The sequence below is a fragment of the Rhea americana genome, unplaced genomic scaffold (genome assembly GCF_003343005.1).
Source record: "Rhea americana isolate MKP2758 unplaced genomic scaffold, rheAme1 scaffold_111, whole genome shotgun sequence".
Lineage (NCBI taxonomy): Eukaryota > Metazoa > Chordata > Aves > Rheiformes > Rheidae > Rhea > Rhea americana.
In genome coordinates, this window is record NW_028185162.1 from 2,116,063 (window position 1) to 2,135,867 (window position 19,805).

Here is a 19,805-nt window from a genome sequence, read left to right on the forward strand (position 1 = left end):
GGGTCCCATCCTGCCTGAGGGGTGTAGGGAGCAGCTGGGAAGGAGGCGCCGAGACCCTCTGCTCAGGAGGTGCCCTGCGAGCGACGGGTGGGGGGCGAGGGGGTCCCGTCCTGCACGGGGAGCCCCTGCTGGAGGTGCCCTGCTGGAGGGGGGATCTCAGCTGTGGGGGTCCYGTGCTGCCTGGGGACGTGAGGGCCCAGCGGTGCTGTTGGAGGGTGTTCCCCGGTCAGAAGGGGACGCAGGAAGAGCTTCTCCCGAGGGAGCCCGTGGCAGGAGCAAAGAGGGGAGGGAGGGCTGGCRGGAGGGTCCCGGCTGAGGAGGGGACGGGGTCCGTGCGGCCCCCGCGGGCGAGCGGGGCTCCGCTGCGCACTGGAGCGGAGGGGAAGAGGGCACGAGGGCCGCAGCTGGGGGGATCTCCTGGAGATTTGGGAATGAGGTCCCTGCCTGGGGTCTGTTAGAGGGGAGTGGAAGGGGTCCGCATCTTACCTGTGTGATGGAGGAGGAGGAAGAAAAACGTGTTTAAGGGATGTGAAATCTTGGCTTTGGGGAAAGGGAAACGAGGGAAGCGGATGCAGGGAAAGGTGCTCCATCAGGCAGGAGTCTGGCCTGCTGCTAGCTGCTTCTTAGGGCCGTGTTTGCCCCGTGCCCCCAGTGCCAGAAGGAGCCTCCCCTAACTGGGGTTCCAGCTCAGCACCACATGAGGATCTTCTTGTTGCCTATAGCAAAGGGGTCTGAGCACAGCGTGCGCGGAGGCAGGCAGTGCGGTGGGTCAAGGGCTTAGGCTCAGCCATGGTGCATGGGGTCTTGAGTGCTATTATTCAGGAGAGAAGGATGATGGTGCAAATATGCTCAGCGAACTCAGGCTGGCAGCCAAGGCACAGGAGAGAAACCAGGTACGAGAGGAAGGGTCTGGAGTGCTGAAGCTGCGCAGAGGAGCTGGTAGCACTGCCGAGACTGYGTTCTGCAGGCTGAGGTGTCCGGAGATGCTGGAGGTGGGAGGGTGATACGCGTATCTCAGCCTGGCTGCTTGCTTCATTGCCTGCCGTGAGGAAATCCCTGCACGTGCGCTTGCATCTGTACAGAGCCAGCTGAGAGCTAAAGTGTGGCAAAGCCTTTCCCTCTTGGGCTTGCTGCTGGGCGGGATAATAAAATCAATACTAGGTAGCGCTCGCAGAGAGCTTTCCATCTTCCGTGGCATGAAATGAAGTGGGGTCAAATGCGCTGGTGGTGCGACAGAGGTGAGTAAAGACGCAGCGGGGAGGAACAGCCAGAGCTGACTGTTAGGCTGAGGGAGAGGTCTCCTGGGGAAGTCCTGATCCTCAGGCCAGAGCTGAACAGCCCTGTGCTGATGCTGTGCTGTAAAGCCCTGTAGGAAAGTTCGTATTTGTCTAAGAGCCAGTGTCCTGAACCCTAAAACTGCAAGTCAGGAGCGTGAAATTTCCAGAATAGCTCTCTGCAACACAGATTACCTGGCTCGAGAGCACTTCTGGAGTAAAGCTTCTTAAGGTAACTGCATATAAAAATCTTTCTTTGGTCTTGTATTTCAGCCCTCAGAGCCCTTCACCCAGTCCCTCCATGTCTGTAGTCAGCAAGGTGAGTGTGTTGCACGCTATTGCTTGTTTGAGCTGAACTTGTGTTTACAGATTTTATTCTGAGTTCTGTTTACTTCTTTGGGAACATCTCTTGAGCTGCTCCAGGGTGAAAGTTCATCCCTGTGGTATTTCTGGCTTATTTTCCAAAGGAAACAAGCAGATGTGATTGGATGCTCTCGCTCTCCCTCTAGACCTTCTGAACCCTTTTCAGTGGAGTTAGTCGGAGGGGCTAATGTTTTAAAAATGCTAAGTTCCTACGCATCTTGTGAAAATAAATGGCAGAATAGAGGCCCTCAGTGTTCTAATGGAGGAGAAAGTTAATAAGTTCACCCCACCTAGGCATCAGAGAATCCACACAGGATGTTATCACAGGAAACAGAGCTTCATAGTCTCGCTGCTCACAGAGTCTCTCTGCTCCATGTCCTGCAGCAGGCCTTTCCCCCCTCTGAAAAATAGGCAATTCTTGCCTTTTCTGGAAATACAGAGCAAACAGGGAGGTTTCTCTCTGTTACTGTGTTCTGTTTTGCATTGTTGTGATTCTTGGGGTGTTTTTATAAACAACCTTTGTCTTTTACACTTACAGATCTTTTTTTTTTCCCCTCAAGTAGTTTGAAAACTCTTAGTTCCTCAGCAATTCAGGAGCCAGACTGGGCCTTTCACACCCTGCCCTCTGCAAGTATGCCCTCAGTAGCCAGACTCGGGGAGAAGAAAAGCCCATTTCCTGAGCAGAAAATCTCCCTGAAACAGATTTCAAGTCTCCCTTTCAGTATGCCAGAATCAGAAGGAAGATCAGAAAAAGTTCATCCTGTCACAGCATGTTTTGCTAACGTCACAGCTCGGATGGGCTTGAACACTTGACTGCTGATGGTCCATGCTGTTTATTTGCTTGCTGCCTGACATGGTTTTGACCTATGGAAATAGCTTCCAGATAGCACCCAAGTGCTGCAGGGGCTGTAATGATCACTTTATCAAAAACTGCCTAGAAGAGTGGTCTTACGCTCTCGCTCTCATCCTTATGTCTGAGGGTGTCAAAATCTGAAAGCTCATGGGACAGCAATGCTTGGGATGGACAGATTCTTACAACCTGTGATGCTTTCCTTTATTTGCTGCTGCAGTCTAATCTGGGTTACTGTGCCTGGAATAGTCCTGTTCCTCTTTAAAAATGACGTTTGGAGTTGTGGGCAGTTGATGCCCTTTTATCTCTGCCACTTCCTTAAGTCTTGCAGCAAACATTGGTTTATTAGTTGTCGTCTCAGTTGCCATATGGCCTGTGTATATGGAGAACTGGCTGGTGCAGGGGGGATGCAGTCAGGGCTCAAGCTCGTGTCAAAGTAACAGCAAGGCGCCCTTGAAGCGTAGTGCTGAGCCTAATTAGTACTACCTCATGCATGATTCTCTGCATATGTCTACTCCTTCTAGGAGCTGGATGTCCCATGTGATGCAGCTCTGACGTTGCTACCTGTCACTGCCAGGGAGGTCAGTGGTAGACTTGTGGGTGTGAGGACTAATCGGAAAAATCACTGTTTCTGTTTTTCAGCAGACAGGGAATTAGATTGCCAGTTTCAGATGTTTGCCAGACTTGACAAATTCTTATGCAAAATATAATCCAAATACTGTTCTGTATCTGAGAGTGACACTGAGACAACAGGAGTCCTTTGGGCAACTGCGTGACTAAGCTGTGGTGTAAGGAGGGGCTTGGTTTGGATCTAGAACTTGTCTGTGCTGACAGCTATGGCATTAATGACCTGATAGCATCTTGCTGCTTTCTCACATCTTTCAGTGCAGTCTCTCGCATCTGAGGACACTCAAATTCCCTGGAAGGAAGCCTGCTTTTCCCCTTGGAATTGCATTTTTCTTTCCCTGTGCTAAGAGGCACTGACGGAAGCAATGGAATGCAATTAGTGGTCAGATGTGGCTGATAAATGCAGTGTGGGTGTGAGTGGTTTAAGAATTTTAACTTTCCACTGCAGGAGCTCAGCAAATTTGTTTGTTAACCCTACACAGCATTCAGCTGTGTGACTGTTTACAGTCTTGGGGTAGAACTATGCCCATCAGAACTCTGCTATGATGAGTGCTGGTTTAATTGAAAACCCTGTTTTTCAAGTGTGTGTGGGGAAAAACTAAATACGTTTGCTAGAGTTAGTTTGGTGTTCTGTAAGATGCATCGAATCTGGCTCATGATGCAGTGTGGAATTAAATTGTCAGTTTAAAAAAATATGTAAACAAATTGCAAAATATTTACAAAATCTTTACACAAAAAGAAGTAATCATGGGCAAGAAGGGTAGGTATTTTAGGGCATTAAAGGGGAAAGTTGAGACTTAAGCTGATGCCAGCTTTGAAATGAAAAGTCAGATTGTCTTCCTGAATTCATATTGGAACAGTTCCCAGCCTTACTTGTAGAATCTTTTCTAGTTCTCATGGTCATTTTTAGCAATTACAGATGGTCCTTTGTCTGCTTTGTGTGTCTCAAGTTGATACGATTTGGTCCATCTTTTATCTACTGACTAAGCGTAACCTTTTTTAAAATAGCTTTTTTTCCTATCCTGCCCATTCACTAGACTAGTCCTCCAGTCTTTTATATCAGTAGTTGATACTTATTCTTTCTGCTACCTCCTTTTCAATATGACTGTTTTTATTTCCTTAGCATTTCTTTCATCATGAGTTCTGAATTAAATGTTCCGGTGGATCCTTCCACTCCTGCTTGTTGCTCCGAACCTGGCACAAAAGGCATGGATTATCGGGACTGGGTCCGACGCAGCTATCTGGAATTGGTCACATCAAATCACCACTCCGTTCAGGCCCTTTCATGGAGAAAATTGTACCTGAGCCGAGCCAAACTCAAAGCTTCCAGCAGAACCTCTGCTCTGCTCTCTGGATTTGCCATGGTAGGTTTATTTCACAGAAAAAACTTTGTGAAAGTTTGAGTTCTGTAAAATCATCTGTTAATCAGTGTTGTTTCCTTCCTGTGAAGGAGGATGTACTCTTATTTCCTGAAGAGGTAGGAGGCATTTGCTTGTGGGTTTCTGTTTGGCTGCTGTTGAAAAGTTTTATGTTGTCTCTCTCTCAGAGTAGGATGTATGCACAAGCTGCCTAACAGTCAACACACACACTCCCAAATCAGCCCTGTAAAATACTGGTCCTTTACCAGCCAGTGGTCCTAAGTGTTGCATCAGTACTGCTGAACAAATGGGACCCAAGCTCTCCCTTGGCCCTGAGGCCAGATGTCACTGGCTCAGCACATACATAAGGTTGCGCTTGCTTGTGCAGCTCCTCTGCACCCTGTGGTTGCTGTAGTTATAAATATTATCTTAATTTATGTATGCATTTTTTTTCAGGTTACAACGCCTTAAAATAAGGCAGAGGCTGGGTCATAGTCTGCCAGAGAGAAGTTTCCATAGCATGAACCGAGAGATCGTGTTATATCTTGGGGAGTGTTTCGAGTGCCTGTGCCAGAGGCTCTGCACGCTCAGACACCAGGGCTGGTATTGAGATGATTGTGTAGTCTCGAGAGGAGACAAACCTAGTATATTTTTGTCAGTGCTGCCTCTTGGAAGTAATTCCTAGTAGTTGCTTTTCTTGGGTGCAACACTTGGGTGTTATCTGGAAGCAATTTGCATGGATCAGAACCATGTCAGGCAGCAAGCAAATGAACAGCATGGACCATCAGCAGTCAAGTGTTCAAACCCATTTGAGCAGTGGCATTAGCAAAACACTGACGTGATGTGACAGGATGAACTTTTTCTGGTCTTCCCTCTGGTTCTGGCATATTGAAAGTGAGACTTGAAATTGTTTCAGGGAGGTTTTCTGCTCAGGAAATGAGCAGACATGTTTTTTTTCCAAGTCTGGCTACCGAGGGCATACTTGCAGAGGGCAGGGTGTGAGAGCAGGAGATGATGCAAAGGGGTTATATCCTGAAGCTCGGGAGAGAGAGATCTTGGAAACTTTTCAGATAGCTTTTTTATTGTTTTATTTCAGCTCTCTTTTGCCCTTGTTCTCCCCCCACTTCCCCGAAAAAGAGTTGTCTATAACGTTATGAGAGTGAATTCTAGTTTTGGATGACAAGCATGTTTTTTGGGACAGAAGTTGCAAAAATGTGAGCAGGGAGTAAAGTGAGGATAGTCTGCAAGGGTGTTTGGTTCCTTTGCAATTTCTCTTTCCTTGCTGACTGCATCCATGGGATGCTTGTAAAACAGTCCATTCAACATATGTTGGTTTGTAACCAAGTTTTACGTGCTGAAACAGGCAGAAGGTACATTCTCGTTTTAAAAAGGATGAGTAGCCTCCTGAAGTGTGTTTTTTTTGTTTTTTTTTTCTCCAGACTGGCAAACTTTCTTATTCTAAAAAGCAGTTCACTTCTTGACTGTGCCTCTAGGTTACTTGAGTTCTGTGCTAATTATTTGTATTTGTCCTCTTTTAGCATGGTTAGTAAATGAATATAGGGAGGATTTTATAGTGTTGTGAACTTTGCTATACCTAGGCAGCCTGATTTGGCGAGCAGGCGTCCGTGCCTGGGTGTGTTGTCGGCTGGCATCCCTCGCGCACCACAAAAACTTGGAGCCTACCTGCGTTGCAGGGCTCAAACACGTATCTGAAAACAAAGCATTTGTTTTCAACTCGCAGAACAGAAAGTGCTGAATATTTTTCAGCAGAAGTACAGACTAAACTATATAACTTCTATTTATGACACATATARCTGTCTGCTACAGTTGTCTGCTTTACTTCACGTTATTTGATCAATTGTTAAAGGATTCCTTTACCACTCGGTTTTTCAGTCTGTTTGTAGTGGACACCAGAGCTGGTACTAGGGACTGCTGCTGACTTCCTTTTTAAACTGTTTAAAAATCACATCAAATAACCAAATAGGTGCAGGCAGTGTTAATTTCGGATCACCAACTTAACGTATTAAGTATATCTGGAATTGGTAGTACTCAGAAATAAAAATATTGCAATGCTTGCATTCTGTTTATTATTAAACTTTTCCTCAGCTGATCATATTGGACCTTCTGGTTAAAGGTGATCTATTTCTCCATTGCTACCTGTTTCTTTCTTCACTGGTAATTTGATAGACAGGTATTTAGTAAGCAGATGTTTACTTTGGTCTAATAAGAGCATCTGTTTGGCTATTGATGAAAGCAGCACAGTTATTTAGAGTTAAATAGTTGCCCTGAGTCTTATGTGCATTTAACTATGTCAACAAACATTATACATGGCTTGGCTAGTGCTTTATTTACCTCCCTGCCAGTGTGTTTGATTCAAGCCAGTTCCATATTGGCTGAAAATTATTACTAGCTGATGGCTGTTTAATTAACAGGCAGTGGCTTTGATCCAACTCCTTCTGGACAGGCTGTAGAATAATACAAACYTTCCTCATTACTTGATGCTATCTTTGGTATTTCTGGCAGGGAGATGGGCAGATTAGAGTGATGTGGCTGCATTCTGGTTCCAGGTCTATTTGGAGGTGGGTAGGTTGCTGAGGCTATTGGATTTGCCCTGGGAAGGCTGCAGATGAAGGAGATAAGTTCCTAATACTCTTAGTTTAGTATTTTTCAGAAGTACTGCATTTATTTTAGAGCTTCATAAACCTCCTTGATCRTTTTCCTGATGGGGACAAGAGCTGTTGCTGTTTGCCAGCCTTCTCAGCATTTGTCCAAATGTCACAGGAGAGGTATGTTTGATATTAAAAAAAAAAATCCAACAGATCTACTGGACTGATATTTATTACAGACTGCTAAACCATCTGTGTGAATGTCATGTTTTATGTTAAGCCATTTGTCATCTTCTTGAATGGTATTATCAGTCCTAATCTAAATTTCTCAAGATGAGCATCATCTTTGTTGTAGACAATCTGGGCACTATTCTGATCTGAAAAAAAAACATAATTATATGTAATTTAATTGCAGTTTAATTCTAAACTGTTCTGAGCACATGGTCCATTAGCAAACCTGTGAATGTTGAGTTCAATAGTACAATTCTCCAGGTTAAAATTAAGTCTGTGCTGAAATACTTGGCTACTCAGCAGAGTGCCTTAATGCCTTGCAAAGTCAAGCCCCTTATCTTGGCTTCTGGGAGCAGGTTAAAATAAAAGGGTCTGTTATCACAGAAGAGTATAATTGTATCAAACATGACGTATTAGTAGTTTTACAGGCTAAGCAGCGTATTTAATGATTTTTAAATGGGTTATGTCAGCTTGTCCTCTTTCTCTTATCCCGGTCAGGGAATGACATGATACGTCATGGTGTAAAGTGGTAAGAGATCGCTCACCTTTCCAGTACCTGTTTGGGTTAAATGAACTGTTTTTCTGCCTTGCTGCCCTGGATCTGGATTGTTGATGTTTTTCCCTGAAATACCTCTTACTGAGCCATCAGTCAGTGTTAAAAATTCATCACGTTGCACAGCTGAAGCTAGCCCTAGGGAATAGGTTAGTGTGGGAAGAAACATCCAATTAGCTGAAAACTGCTGCTCATGCGAAGGCTAACAAGTAGGAATTGATATGTTGACATCAGCCAGGCTTTCAGCTTTAATATAAAGCTATAAATTGAACATGCAGGTACAATTCCTATTCAGCTTGCTGAATGCTAGGTCTCTGGGTGTTACAGCACCCAGTAGCAAACAGTTCACCTGTAGCTTTTCCTGTCTGATATGGTGTGGCTGACAGTCACAGCACTGTACAAGCATATTGTACAGAACAGGACAGCAGTGAGTAAGTCTCATCTCCTTGAATCAATGCATGGGGAACTGCAAAGAGAACATAGGCAAGGCAGTGTGATGTATGTTTCAATTAAATGGGCCTTGCTTGCAATAGATAATGAAGCTAATCCTTCATTTATTTCTCCATTATGTGATAAGGACTCCTCTGAAGTGCAAACAAGAATCCTACAAAGCCTTTGTAACCTGAGCAAAAGCAAAGAATGTCCAAGCACTGTCCACTTTTGGTGTCTCTAATATCTTAAAGAGCTGATGTAGGTATAAAATCTATTTGCCACCAAATATTAAATGTTGATTGCTAATAGATGTGTCCAGGCTTGACTGTGACACACCTTCATCCGGACTACTGATGGTAGCAAAGTAAGTGYAGATAAGACAGTAGCCATGCCAATACAAGCACTGATTCTGTTCCCTTCTAAACATCTTCAGAGCCACCAGCAGTGAGAACATGAGCTTATCCTGTATTATCCACTGCCTAAATATTATTATCCACAAGCAATGCCAGACTGAATGATGCAGATTATTATACAGAGACTGAAATGACTGTGCAGCACTAGTTTTATGTGAGGGCTGGATAAAGAAATGATGTGTCTGTTCTGCAAAATCCATCTCTGCTTCCCAGAATCAAGCTCTTTGTTCTGACTTTGCCTTCTCATGATAGTCTTGAGAGGAGCTGGCCTGAGGCAGGTATGCAAACATCAGCTTCTGCTTTTCTTATCACATGCAGCATAAGAACAGCAAGTTGCCTGGGATTGCCAGAGGTTTGGCCTATTGACAGGCTTTATTTTACTGTCTGCCCAAATGGTGAAGGGCAGCTGCAGATTCAAGCAAGCTGCTAGAGAGGTAGTAGAGGGGAATGGCTGATGTTCTTGTCAACGGTATTTGTAGCTTCTCTTAGCAGAAGTTTTTTGCAGTCCTTTGAGGGGTGACACTTTACAAACTAACCCAGGAAGTTTTGGGGTTAACTATTTTATTTCATGGATAGGTTAAATAATTTTCCAATTTCTTACACTAAACCAGTTACAAATCTGTACCTGGATTCTTGTTCTTGCTCTGGTAGAGTTCCTTGCTCTCTTGCGCTTACTCTGTTTATTAAGTTTTACTTGATTAAAAAATTCCACACTGTGCGTACAAAATGAATAGCTTTAGTAACTTACTTGATCCGAGTCTATTTTCTGGAAACAAAAGCTTTTTAGTGGAGTTGTTTAACACACCCATACACCAGTAACTGTCCACTTGTGTTGAATAAATCAGTAAGGTATTAGATCTCGAGGGAGAAATTTTGGGATATAAATAACTTGTATCTGAGCATATTTGTAATAAAAAGGACTTAAGATGTTCCAAGAATAGAAGGCAGCTATTTTAACTGTGGAATAACTTAAGCTATAAAGACGCTTGCATGCCTCCCATGGGAGGTAGTGTAACCTTTCTGGTAGCTGGCCAGAAGGGCTGCTGCTTTTGCTTTTCCTCAGGCTCAAGTTGAGTTTCTTTACTCTCAAGTTGAAACTTCCTGCATTGCAATCTCTAATGGTGAGCGGAAGAGGAAGGTGTGATGAGCGAGAGGGCTTGCGGGCTGTCAGCTGCCGCCAAGCTACRCTGGCTGCCTAATGTGTTCCTTCTGTTGTGTGTTTGGTTTGATGGAATACGTATGGTTCGTGGTTGCAAGGAGAGAGCTGTTATTTCAGAAAACTACAGTGCAGAAATATGCTCACAAGCCTTGAGCAAGGCCAACCTGCAGACTGTATGTATGTCTTCTTCATGGAAAATGAGAATGATTGATTTGGGCTGCCATTCCGAAAGCATTTAAGTGTGTACTTAACCTTAGGTGCTTTTCCTGAGTAAAGATGCTTTCCTGGATGAGAGCCTTAAAGAGGAAAATAGGAGGACTAGCAGCTGTTGACAGCTTTTTGTTATTGTTTGCTTTTTGTTCCTTTCTCTCTAGGTTGCCATGGTGGAGGTGCAGTTGGAAATGCAGTACAAGTACCCCCAGATGCTGCTGATTGCTTTCAGTGCCTGCACAACAGTGCTAGTGGCAGTTCATCTCTTTGCCCTGCTCATCAGCACTTGCATTCTGCCTAAYGTGGAAGCGGTGAGCAACATCCACAACCTGAACTCCATTAGTGAATCCCCACATGAGCGCATGCATCCCTACATAGAGCTGGCGTGGGGCTTCTCCACAGTGTTGGGAATCCTCCTTTTCCTGGCGGAAGTTGTGCTTCTCTGCTGGATAAAATTTCTGCCTGTGGACTCCATGCTGAAAAATGACACCACTACCATCCAGAAGCCCAGTGGCCATGCAGGTTGGCAGGCAGCCCTCGTCTCCACCATCATCATGGTCCCAGTGGGTCTGATCTTCGTCGTCTTCACCATTCACTTCTACCGGTCTTTGGTGCGGCACAAAACGGAGCGCCACAACCGGGAGATTGAAGAGCTTCACAAACTGAAAGTGCAGTTAGACGGGCATGACCGAGGCATGCAGGTAGTGTGACAAAGAGGGAGAGGGCTGCTTCCAGCAAATCCACTGAGCTGAGGCTAAGAGCAAAACACCTGTTTTGATAGTTGGCGAGACACATCAATGATGGATTGTTTTGAGGCTTAAATATCTAAATGCTAATTGCCTGCCATATGTAGCTGTGGGTTCTAGTGCTGTTTCAGATGCTGTGGTTTCTGGCCTGTTTCTGGTCCTACACACTTGTATATTTAAATAGACACTGCCATGGAGTTAAGGCCAAAACTTTATCTACATTAATGTTGGTACAAGTAGCCAAATATCTATATTTTTTACAAATGCAACATTCTCTTGCCAAGTGTAAAACTGCATCAGCTGTCTAAAAAGCCAGTGTGTGTGTAGGACCTGTCTTGTGTGTCAGACCTCCCTGGCTGTCAGTGCAGCAGCACTTAACTGGCAGCTTCTTTCTAGAGCTGAGCTGGTTAATGATGGTATCTGCAGTCAACTTGAGGATATTCAAGAAAGCACAATAGAAACTGTGACTGTTCACCACCTTTGCTCCAAAACGGGTGCTCTAGAAATAGGAAACCAGAAAGAAATCAGCCTTAGCTTTTATTTTCTTTTCTTGCTATTCCTTACTATATTTTTACAGCTGGGAGGGTAGAATTTCAGATTACTGGAGGCTGGGAAGTTCTGTCGTACTTACTTCAACAGCATTTGTCAACTTAGATCGAACAAATGCCAAGATCGTGTGATCTTTCCAATACAAGGCAAGAGTGCCCAGGGAAGGCTTACAGGTGTGTTAATTTTAACAAGGACATTCTTAAAACAGAACAGTGGCAAGGAATTTAATGAGACATAGAACTTTGAAGGACTAGAAAAGCAAGTTTCAAGGAGGTAGGGAGCAATAGTATATAGCATACTGTGGAAATCTGTTGCTATGTCGCCTTCATTTATGTATGGTTGCAATGTCTCTTGCTAGCCTGGTTTGCTGGAGAGGACAAGCCCCAACTCTCTGTATTTCATCACTTTTGGTTGTCAGTTGTAGCATTAGCCCACAGAAAATTAACGTYTCCTTCTCTGCCACCAAAGCAAACAACTTCTCTGGTGGAACCTGGAGTTGTTATAAGTCTGATGGAGCTGGCTCCAGTGGGAGAGCTGTATGTCGTTAAAGAGCTATCACATTTCATTTAAGCTGGCTTTTTTTCAGCAGCAGCAAAAACAACCCTTGCATGTCTGTATTGCTTAGCAAGAAAAGTCTGTAAATYCTACTAGCATCCTCTTCAGTGAAAACTTCTATAAAAAATGACTTTATGATTTATGGTAACTTTATGGAGGGAAAAGTATTTTGCAACCATGAGCTCTTTTAAGGAAAAGTAAGGCTTTCTGACACACAGCACTAAAAGAAGCATAAGCACGTTTTCTTGGCCCTGCTCTGCACTTGAGCATCACAGTTTTTACAGTCTCTCAGGCCACAGGTTTCTGAAATCATTCAGGATGTTTGTAATGTTCTATTTTACCCTGGTCCTTTATTCCACTGGGATTCAAGAAATCTGATGTCAGTATACTACATGTCAGCTTCCTGGAGGGGAGGGTACACGTAAATCCCAGGGCAACAGGAAACATTATCCCTATATTTCTCTCGGAGGAGAGCCTTGGGAACCAAACTCTAATCTCTCTTGTTTACATTTGAATTTGATCATTGCTGAACAAGTTGCTTAGCGCTATGTCTGTGGCTTTCATCTGTTGTTCTTACCCCAGTTGGCGTGTACCATATTGGCTGATCTGCAGCAAAGAAAATGTGTGCTAAATGCTTAGTCTGTACTGCTTGTGCTCATATGCAAAAAATGAGTGTCCTCCAGGAAGTGGGTGGTCATAAATTCATAAAATTCATTTGGTGTCCTCAGGAGTCTGCCCTTTCTCCCTCCTGTCTCTTTTTTTACCACAATAAAAATTAAAGGTTTATATAATAAAATCAGAGTTGAGTTTTTTGCCAGCTATTACGTATGTATGCTCCTTTACCAAYGCACTTTCTGTTGTGAGACTAGGGCCTGACCAGACAGGATGAATCTCTTATCTGTACTACTGTGCTTGCTGTGGAGCCCAGGAGGTTTGAAATCAGTTGTGGAGAAAGTATTGAGCTGTTTTTGTAATTAAAAAAAGAAGTCAAGTTTCACAGAGCGCACGCAGTGCTGTGAACACAATGCAGCTCACTTTGAAACAGCCAAATTGTTCACTTAATTCACTGCAAATATAATAAACTTCAGCGAATGGAGAAATGCAGCAGAGGCTGTGCTTCGCTTTTTCTAGAATAACTTGGTACGGCTTTGCTAGGATTGGATTCAAGATGGTCTCAAGGCAGCAGAGCTCTGACTGGAGAGGGATCGCCTTATTGCAGCGGGGAGCCTGGGGTAGTTTGAGATAGTTTCCCGAAGGTGAATACACTTAAAACAGCATAATTGTGCYTTTTCCCCTTGCTTTTGTTCACAGCTCTTTCTGCTGTCTCTCTGGGCACTGAGTTCTCCTTTCTCCCGAAAGCCCACGGGAGAATTTTGCTCTTTGGCTCTGGCATCATGGATCTTTCTAGTCTATCCGTCGCCTTCTCAATGTAGCTCCTCTTACTCGTTTTTCCCAAGAACAGCGATGCCTTCTCCTGCTTCTGCCTCTCTTCCTCGATCTCGCTTACATCTTCGCTGCTGTTTGGGTCCAGACTTGTGTTGCAGAAAGATTGTCTGTGGTATCTGTGAGCAACAGAAATGGGAATTAATCCATCAAGGAGGACGCTGTACTTGTCCAGACAGTTGTTTCTGTGCTGCGGTGCCAGCAAATCCTCCTTGCTTCTGCTGCTGCCCCCGTGGCCGTCGGCAGGCTTCCCGTCGGTGAGGCGCGGAGATGCCTTTCTGTCCGCACCGTGCCCCAGCGGACCTGGCAGCGCGTCGCGCTGCGGCCGCGTTTGCCCGCGGGTGCCTGGCCGCGGGTGCCCTGCGCCGTAACGTCGCTGCTGTCGTGGGTTTGGCGTTCGCCGGCACGCCGGTTCCTCCCTTGCCTGCGTGGGGATGCTTCTCCTGAGGCTCCCGAGCTCCGGCTGCGGTTTGGCCAGGGGTGCCCCCCTTGGTTTTGCTGGCTTTTGGAACCATCTTGGGCCCCGGGGTGCTGCACTCRGGGGTGGCTCTTGCCCTAATTTTCAGCTCCCTTGCGCTGGGAGTCTCCGGGCCGGTTCTCACCTCGTTCAGGCCATTCCTCTGCTTATTCAGCGAGGCTCACCCAGGGCCCGGGCTCCACCGGGGCTTGCTGGGCCAACAGCCACCGCCTTGCTCCGGAGCCTCGAGTCCTCCTTTTCTCCAGTGCTTCTGAGCAGTTTTTCCCTGGCAGGCAGCATCCCGCTGCCGACTCCAGCCCTGGAAGGGTTCCTCGGCCGGCTGCTGCCTGCCCTCCCTAGCGAGGGGACGAAGCATCGCGYGTCTCCAGCATCGCGCCCCGGCCCTGCTGCTGCTTGTTCCCAGGCACCTCCTAAAGCAAGGAGGTGACTCCTCTCTCCTTTCCCGGTTTGCAGGAGTCGAGGCCGGGCCTGACAGCGAGCGTGAGAAGCTCACAGCACCTGGGAGCAGTATCGGGTTCGCTCTCCGGCTGCGGGTAGTGGCAGCTCTCATTTTGCAAGCTMCCTATTTTTAACCTAGCTCTGGGGCAGGCCTCTCTCTCCTCGCCTGCCCCTGYTGTGTCGTTGGATATATGGCTCTTACGGCAGAGCTTTATGCGGGAGGGGATGAAAGAGATGTTAGATGCAACAAGCTGGGCCTGAGCCAGGTGACAGATGAAAGCAATATTGTGCAAGGGCCCCGGGTGGAGCGCGCCGTGCCGTAAGTGCTCAGATATGTGGAAGTGTTTATAGAAAGCTGGTGGACGAGGTGCAGCCGCAGAGCTAAAACCCTAAAACCCTTCCGTTTCTTGACTGTGGGGCGCCGGGCCGGGCGGAGGGTTGCTGTTTGCAGCCCGCCGCATGGGCAGACAGCTGCGGTGAGCGGGGCGAGCCAGCATCACGTTGCTCGCACTCACGGCTCCTTTTGGAGATTTCACGACGTCCTTTCTGTTCTTTCCCTTCCTTTAAAACACAGACACCCCTCAAGAGCCCCTGCTTTTATAGTTTTGTCTTCTAATTCTTATTTTTTCTACTTTTAAGACAGCTTCTTCAATAAACCCCTGCCAATGAGCCACAAGCTCGAATTCGGATCCCAGCACAGCTACGCCAGCATGTTCGCTTTCTGATTCTCTTCTCACAGGCTGTCTAAGAAAACAGTTCCAGTAACTATTTACTGATTGAATTTGAAAAACTTGAATATTTACCTGTACGTACAGTTCGGCACTTGCCTTCTTCCTGGAGTTGTTAATGACCAATAATGAGCGGGATGTTGAYTCAGTTAAGTGGTAGGAGGAAAAAAAGTCTCTGTGTCTTAAACTTTGCCTATTTTTGTTTTATCTATGCATGAACAGTATTTTATGCACAATGACACCTGTATCTCTGTTGTTGTCTAGTTGTATGAGTGAAACTGGATAAACATGCAAAGTTTTTCATTTCTCAAGCCCTCCAGCATCCTCTGTTGGTTAACTTGTGTGTTTTTTGTTTTTTTTTTTTTTTTTTTTTTTTTTCTGGGTTTTTTGTTTTTTTTTGTAGCTCTGTCAGATATTACCCTTCTCATTTTAAAATATACCAGTTTGATGCACTTGTTTCAAGAACCAGGCCCTTACTAAAAGCATGTTTTACAAGTGCTAATCTTGGTTAAGATAGTAAACAGCTGCAGTAGAAAATACTACAGCGTGAAAACCATTGAAGTTTGTCTTACATTAATGATATTAGCATCGTAGCCGAAATTATTTTTAACAGCTAATTAGTTGAGATTAAAATCTATTTATACTTTCCCTAGTTTTCTATGATACTTGATAACCCAAACTAATTGTGAATGTTCTATAATGCTGCAATTCTAGCTTTTTTAGGAGAGAATGTACATAAAGTTTTTAAAGCAATACAGGGCAGCTGGGTGTGTTATGCTGTTTTGAACTCTCTAAGAAGATGCCCAAGGTGCTGTTTAATGGATGAAAATTGTCAGAATTGTCAGATTAAGTTTGGGGCACTTTTTTTTTTCCTTTTTAAGATAAAGCCCTTGGCTTTCAGCTCAGTATAATTTTCATTTAAAAACAATTAAGATATCAACTAGGAAGAGCTGAAATTTTCTGGCAAGAACAGCACCTTCCTCTGTAGTTTGAACAAGGCAGAAGAATTCAGCTAATAAAGGCGGAGCACAATATGAGCTAATATTGTTTATCTTGTTATTGTGGCGCTCTGATTCATAAGGAAGCCTTCCTTTGCAGAAAGAATGAAATGGGTAGGCACACAGAACGTATTTGAACAGACGGAGAACACAATGTAAATGTAAAAGAGGGTATTGCAAATAAGGACCAAACATTAGAGAAAATACTTTATTGCTGCAGTTGGCTAAGCTAAGAGCTGATTATTGAAGAGACTAAGTACTGGAAGAAGAGGCTACGTCTATTAAAGTCCACTCTCTTTCCTTGCTTAACATGGCTTTGTATTGAGCTCTGTCTGGCTACCGGCCCTGTCCTGCTCAGCCGAAGGTGCCCAGATCTGGTGGAAACGATTGGGACACCCAGTACTGACCTTGGGATAGAGCGCTCTTACCTGCTGTCTTAGTCYGTAGGGGACCAGCAGTATGGTGAAGATCCCACAAGGCCTACCAGAAAAGGTTGGGAACCCTTATTTTAAGAGCGTAGGTTACTTGGCTCTGCTTTTGGGAGTGAACTAAAGAGGTTGTATCCTATGGGAAACATCTCTCTCATAAAGCTTGTGAGCCTACTAGCTGTAAGCAAGTTTCAGCTGGCTCTGTTTAGCTTGGCTGTTTTCGATCAGAGGGGACATGCTTTACCTGTTGCCAGAGCGTGTAGATGGCTGGGTGGAGGTTTGTGTTTTAGGTCTGCTGGTGGGAGCGGCCCTTGCTGATCCCTCTTGGAACTATTATGTAGCTGTTTTCCGCTTCTGGTAAAATATTGGGGTGAACTGAAACTGGTTCATTGTAACCATGGAGGACTGTAGTTGTATCTGAATACGTAAAATGATTAAAAATATCCTGATTCAAGGCTTTTCTAGTTACTGTTAATTTCACTGGGCTGAAGAGCTCCCTCYGCTGCAATGCCTGATGCAGAGAGCAGTGTCTACTATATGAGTGCACTACTAGTACATTAAGACTTGCTCATTGTGCCAAGAAGTACTCCTAAGACAGGATATGGCTATACAGGGATGCTGAAATCCCATGTAATGTACCCTCTTCTCTTACTGACCAAAACCAGACAGCGTTGTTAACTGTTGTTTTATTACTGTAGGTGAGACTGCACTGAATGGTTTTGATTACACAACTCTGTTTATTAAAGGATCACATCCCTTCCATGGCACACCGTCATTTGTCAAGAGCACAGAAGTTTGTTCTGAGCGGCTTCTGCTACAGTCAACTCCTTGAATCTTAGGTACAAGGTATGACACAAACCTGATAGTTAGAGGTGCCAAGAAAAAAAATGATAGCCCCTAGAGCTGCAGTCTGTCTCCCAGTTTATTCTTAAAATTAGACTCTTGCTACTGAGAGTTGGCAGCATGGTTCAGAGATGACAAATGACCTGTCCAAGCTGTCTCTGCAGAAGCGTCTGCATTGGCCCTCTGCAAATGCTGCTCTTTGGTCCCAGAAGATATAGGTCACACACTGTATTTATGATTAATCCTCACTGTTACAGCATGAATCTTCAGCAAAGGATAATTACTTTAACTAGGTCTGWGTGTTGTATTATCTCTGGAGAGATGCTTGCTTACCCTCCTCCCTTGGAGGACTGATCTCTAAAGGATCTATCTGAATCATCTCAAGTGGTTGAGAAGATAGCTGTGTCCCTCAGGCATGGTGCTCTAAAAGCAGTCATGATAGAACGGAGTATAGGTCAACAAAGGTTAAAATCTGCTCCAGGACTTCGGTTGAATCAGTGCCAAGGGGTGTTTTACTCAGATCAGCTTAATGATCCTAAGTTTGTGTCTTGTTTTCACTGAAGTATTTCAAAATTCACTATTTGCTTTTTGCATTTGGTTACAATATCGCTAATGAATACCACAGCTAATTTTTGACTTTTGTCTAAGAGCTACCATTGCCCAGGAGAGTCTTCAAAGAAACAAACAACTTTTCCTTTCACCTTCTTATTTGTTAGATTTCTATTTGATTGACCTTATGTCTGTACACACCGGGTTTTCACACATACTTCGGAAATAAACCAAGTTGTAAAAMTTCTGTACTTTATTTCTCAAATATTATAACAGAGTGCACTTCCAGCTTCCTCTGTTGATCATACYGGTCTTCCTTGAAATGAAAGCGCTATTCCTAGCAGTTCTTTACCCAGTTCCTCGTGCCTTCCTCCCACGCTGAACTCTGCAGACAGCTCCCTGAACGTGACACAGATTCGGCGATGCTCTATATGCTTGCGGTAAATCGCGTGTTTCCACTTGTAACGTGCGTCACCATACAATACCACCAGGGACCTTCTGGGTAACTGAATGGCAACAGTCACTTCTTTACTTGGAACAAGCCTTGGGGATGAAGTGCAGCTAATTCTCTGTTTGTCTGAATTTTTGCATGCTGACGTTTGTGCAAGAGATCCGGAGGGACTTGATTTCTTTTCTTTACTGAAAGAGGGAAGTAATGGGATGCTCTCCTCTGAATCGCAAGACATGGACAGCACGGTTTTTGAGAGCAAGTTTAAGCTAACTAGGCGCTCTCCCCAAAGCCACCAGTCATCAAAATGTGGGTCGATAGCAGAACCTCTTTCTGGCATGTAATCCAGATTACATTGTTCAACAGGTAAGAAACCATTTAGCACAGAGTAGTCCTTCATTTGTGTCACAATCTTTTTACTAAAACTTGGCAAACCAATAAAGCTACCAGCTTTCAGCCTCTGCTTCTTAAAGTTCACTTTGGGTCCATAGTCCTGTCGGGAAAGAAAAGGGGAAAAGCGAATGTTAAGCAAAAATCTGGGGTAAGTCTTTCTGGAGAGGTTGTGACCTCTACAGGGATGATGGTCAAGACTACTTTTAAAGAGTTCTGCTCTATTCTCTTCCAATGAAGTGGTCATCAGTTTACCAAATGACTCAGTCGAAATTGCATTAATCTCTTTGGATTAGGCTTCTCATCTATAAAGCAAGAAAAACACTTGTCTCACTCTGATATTGTATAATTTGTAATGCCCGCACATGCACCCATAGGTGCTCTTCATTGTAATTATCATAAAGACACTTTTGCAAGAAGTTGATTGTAATTACAATTCTTGCAGTTGATTYCAGGAAAGGTTTCCAAAAGAAAGCGTTTTATTAAACATATAACTGCATGGGGTTTCAACTGTGCAGACAGCTCTCCTTTACCAGGGGACGGATGAGCTTCTAAAGTCAAACCTGTTTCTTTCGGCCGGACTGTGATGGTTTCCAGTCATCTTGATCCATCAGTTCAACWATCTCGGATTCTTCGTCTTCACTTATGAACTCCTCCGTCAAAAACACCCCTGGAAATGGAAATGCCCAGCCAGCAAACTCTGAGTGCTCGTTTCCAACAGCTAGGCCTGTTGCTGGACAGTAAGTGAAATTATTTTCTCCCTGTAGAAATAACAGAGGAGATAAAAAAAAAAAAGGGGGGGGGGTGAGAGAGAACTTCTAACAATAAGGTATTTCTATGTTTTTTTTTAGCCCTGCAACCTTGATGTGGCAGCGTGTTAACTGTACGCACAAAGCTTCCAGACATGAGCAATATTACAGCTTCCTTGCGGGAACGACTCTTCCCTCTTTCCTAGTAATATCTGTACGCTGCAAAGACGAGGAAGGGCAGCTGATCCTTGGTGCCAAATGTTAAGATTAATGGTTGCCGTTTCTAAGGCCCAGCGGAGTGATAAGGCTCCTCCTATCACTAAACGTTGAATGAGGAAAGTTGATTTAAAAGGGGGGGAAAAAAGGCTCTAGAGAACCACTCTTAAC

General features: G+C 44.7%; 2 protein-coding genes across 5 annotated transcripts in view; one reads left to right on the forward strand and one right to left on the reverse strand.

Moving 5' to 3' along the window:
- The window catches only part of ORAI2 (ORAI calcium release-activated calcium modulator 2), a 13,753-nt gene extending 1,031 nt beyond the window's left edge, over positions 1-12,722 (forward strand). The window contains exons 1-4 of one of the 4 annotated variants that reach the window (XM_085315285.1): positions 436-1,593; positions 3,012-3,068; positions 4,238-4,478; positions 10,241-12,722. In XM_085315285.1, coding sequence (XP_085171411.1) covers positions 4,251-4,478; positions 10,241-10,786 — 774 coding nt within the window. In that variant the 5' untranslated portion in view covers positions 436-1,593; positions 3,012-3,068; positions 4,238-4,250 and the 3' untranslated portion in view covers positions 10,787-12,722. Of the gene's footprint in view, positions 1-435; positions 1,594-3,011; positions 3,069-4,237; positions 4,479-10,240 lie in introns of those variants that run through there. The other 3 variants (XM_085315277.1, XM_085315268.1, XM_085315291.1) reach the window with 3 other exon arrangements.
- Positions 12,723-18,066: 5,344 nt separating this feature from the next.
- ALKBH4 (alkB homolog 4, lysine demethylase) lies at positions 18,067-19,799 on the reverse strand. The gene is made up of 3 exons (XM_085315254.1): positions 19,561-19,799; positions 19,233-19,430; positions 18,067-18,772 (listed from the first exon to the last, which is right to left on the reverse strand). The coding sequence occupies exons 1-3, from the start codon at positions 19,573-19,575 to the stop codon at positions 18,134-18,136; spliced, it is 852 nt and encodes a 283-aa protein (XP_085171380.1). The 5' UTR covers positions 19,576-19,799; the 3' UTR covers positions 18,067-18,133.
- Positions 19,800-19,805: the final 6 nt, after the last annotated feature.